This window comes from Fonticula alba (assembly GCF_000388065.1).
Source record: "Fonticula alba strain ATCC 38817 unplaced genomic scaffold supercont2.2, whole genome shotgun sequence".
Classification (NCBI taxonomy): Eukaryota; order Rotosphaerida; family Fonticulaceae; genus Fonticula; species Fonticula alba.
The window spans coordinates 237,517-240,919 of NW_009242972.1; the positions used below are offsets into that span (position 1 = coordinate 237,517).

The following is a 3,403-nucleotide window of genomic DNA, read 5'->3' on the forward strand; positions in this document are numbered from 1 at the left end:
CAGTCTGAACGTATGTCGGCGTCCACTGTCAGTGAACTTCGCGCCATGAAGGGAAGGAGCGTGGCCTTCGGGCCTGGCCCAGCCCGCCCTCCTCCCAAAGCCTTGCCACATCATTGGGAAGCAGTGATCGCCATGAGAAACCATCCGATCAACCCACAACCGGCAAGTCTAAGCGTGTGTCTTCCGATATCCCACCATATTCCCACATGCTTTTTTTCTTTTGAATATTGGTGTCTCTCGTCACCCTGGTCGTCCTCCACTTTGTTTAGTGACTGGCCCCAGGAACCGGGCGAACTGCACCAGGGCCAGCCCATCCCCTCGCCGCCGTGTGCTGCTGTTTGCTCGGGAGAGCCCGGGCCGGATAGAGGGCGTCGGGGACGGATTAAGCAAGTGTCCTTGTCCATCTTGAAGCCGGTCGCCGCCTCGGCAGGCGCTGCTCGCCTGTGGCCGGCATCCTGGATGGTCACTTGCTGGGTGAGCGCGCCTCACCCCCCCCCCCCCCCCCGCCCACTGCTGTTGATTACGACAATTTGCACGAGTCGTGCGTCCTGGAGCCCAGCCCACAGATCGCCCGGGGCATCTTTCATTACATCTGCAGAGAAGGCCCTGCCTTCCGTTCATCAGGTCAATGTGTGCCATTTTCTGCTAATCCATTAGATTGGGTGAATGCTTCTTCGAAATGTTGGCCTCCGTACCAGCCCCCCCCTGGTCGTGGTGGCTGCCTGGCTATGTGCCTGTGCTCTCGACGAGGAGACACAAGCAACCGGGCGCCCGGCGGGAGGCGCGACCGGCCCTCCCTGTGCGGCGTGTTGACGCCCTTGCGCATGCGGTCCTACTCCGGCGAGCTTCCCCCCCCCCCCCCCCCCCCCCCGCCTGGTTGGAAACCGTTTCATCGGCCTCGTTGTTTGGTGGGCCCCGCGCGTTTGCCAGGGCATGGGGCCAATTCGGCCGCGCTCGTCCTGGCCCCGCCACGGAGGGGTGCGCCCGATTAGGCCTACTCCCCCCCCCCCCTTCCCCGGAGCCTGACCGGGGTATGTGTCGATGCTCGTACGAGCCTGAGCAACTCGCTCAGACGGCGATCGATCGGTCGCCGTCTGCCGGCGAGATCGCCCACACCCACACCCGTATCCGTTTCCCCCCCCGCCCCCCGCCCAGGCGCGCACCGGACCCAGCCTCCTCCCTTGGTGGTCCGCCTCGCGCGGATCGCGCTCAGGGCCCCCGCCCTCTGCCCCAGCTCCCTTTGCCGGGGCATCCCCCCCCCCCACCACACTGGTGTGCCGCTCCGGGCCTCCGGCCGGCCGCCGAAGAGCCGCCAGCCTGGCTTGTGCTCGCCTGGGGGCCTGCACCAGTCACTGTCCAATGTTCTCTGTCGCCCCTTCGCCCCCCCCCCACTCCCCCCCCCCTCCTCGCTGTCCTCTCCTCGCCTCCGCGCTTGTCCCCCCTCGCCTCCTGGCCTGTCCGCCGCTCGCCCCGTCGTCTTGCTGCCTGCCCGGCGGGCCCGCCTCTCTCCCCCATGCCGAGTGCAGCCCCGCGGCCGCTTGCGGCACCGGCACGGCCAAAGGCGGCCGGCCGGCCTCCGCTCCTGGTGCTGCTGCCGCTGCTGCTGCTGCTGCTGCTGCTGCCGGCGCTGCTGGCCAGCAGCCCGGCCAGGGCCAGCTACACCGAGACCATGCTCATGCGGGCCGCGCGGCCCCTGTCCACCATCGGCCAGGGGGACCTGGTGGCGTCGCAGGGGCCATCCCGCGCGGCCATCCTCCTCGGCCAGCAGGCCGACGGGCGCTTCGGCCTCTTCACCCAGGAGGCCCTGGACCTGGCCCAATGGCCGGAGCGCCGGCTCGGGCCGATCTTCACCCAAAGCCAGGACTTCCTGCCCGGGAGGCTGCCGGCCCCCTACCAGCAGTCGGCCTGCCTTGCCCGGGGGGCCGAGCAGCAGCTGGCCCTGCTCTTCCGGCAGGATGCCACCCTCGGCCTGGCCACCCCCTCCGGGCAGGAGCAGCTGGACGTCGGCCACTTCCGGGTCCTGGCCGCGCAGGCCGCCTCCGAGACCGATGTCCTGGTGCTGCTGGCCGACCCGCAGGCGGGCATGCTGTTTCCCCTGCGCTTCGAGCCGGAGCCGCACTTGAGCCAGGACCTGGCCGGCTGGCCGGTGGCCAATGGCCCGGCCTTGCGCGCGGTGCCCAGCCCGGCCGGGGGCTTCCATGTGTGGACCCCGCAGGAGTACTTGTACCTGGCCCGGCGGCCGGATGGCCTGGTGGCCATGCAGGCCCGGCACTCGGTGGCCAGCTTGGGCCTTGCCCAGCACGGGGACATCGTGGATGTGGTGTCCACTCGGATCGCCAGCTCCGGCGCCGGCACCGAGGACATGGCCATGCTGCTGGCCGACATGCATGTGGCCGTCTGCGTGGGCGGCTTCGCGGCCGGGCCCTGCCCCGGCGAGTCCCTCCTGAAGATGGCCCTGCCGGTGAGCATCGACCCCACCGGGGCCCGGTTCCTGGGCCCGCTGGCCATCGACACCGCCGACCCGGTCAATTGGCTGGCCCTCATCGACCAGCATGCCCTGTGGCCCTCGCTGTGGGTCAGCCACTTCCGGGATGGCCCCGGGCCCGGAGGCCGGGTGTTCGATCGCTGGGAGCGCCTGTGGCTGCCCGGCGACGAGGTCCCGGCCCGCGTCCGGCCACTTCGCGTCCGATCCGGCCCCGGCCAAATGGCCTGGCAGTATGCCGGCGAGGCGCTGCTCTTCCGGAGTATGGACTTCGCCTGCGACACGGACCGCTCCATCCGGTGCGCCGGCGGCCCCACCTCCATGGTGCCCGGCGGCTGGGCATGCGCCCCGGGGCGCGCGCTCGCCACCCTGCCCTCCGACCGGGGCCTGTGCGGGGCATGCGCCAGCGGGCACTACCTCGACCCCGGCTCGGCGTCCGGTGCGTTCGGTGCCCATTCGCCCGGCAGCGCCGCCTGGCGCATGGCCAGGCCTCGATGGGCTCTGGCTCGCTCGCTGTCCATTCCCCCCCCCCCCTCTCTCTCTCTCTCTCTCTGCCCCCACTTGCGGGGGGGGGATGGCTAGACGGGGCCCCGGCACGGGGGCAGCCCATGTGCCGGGCGTCCCTCGACCTGTCGCCTGGCACACCCTCCCGCCAGCGCCCCTCTCCTGCTCGCGTGCCAACTGACAGCCCCGTGCTCCTTTGTCCCCTGCCGGCCGGTCGGCACTCCATGTGGTGCTCGCCTGTGTTCGGGCTTCCCGCATGGCGTCCGGGTGTCCCTCCCGCCGGGCCTTTGCTTCATCACCGGGTGCCCGGCCATTTCCCCCTCTCCCCGCGCGCCCATGCCCACGCACACGCACACGTATACGCGTACACACGTATATGCGCACACACGTACACACACGTATACACGCACACACGTA

The 3,403-nt window shown here is 70.3% G+C and overlaps 1 protein-coding gene across 1 annotated transcript; it reads left to right on the forward strand.

Annotated features, from left to right (window-relative positions):
- Positions 1–1,513: 1,513 nt before the first annotated feature.
- On the forward strand, positions 1,514–3,167 carry H696_01067 (hypothetical protein; the record flags this gene model as incomplete). Its single annotated transcript, XM_009494951.1, has 2 exons — positions 1,514–2,921; positions 3,139–3,167. The coding sequence occupies 2 exons, from the start codon at positions 1,514–1,516 to the stop codon at positions 3,165–3,167; spliced, it is 1,437 nt and encodes a 478-aa protein (XP_009493226.1).
- Between the last annotated feature and the right edge of the window lie 236 nt (positions 3,168–3,403).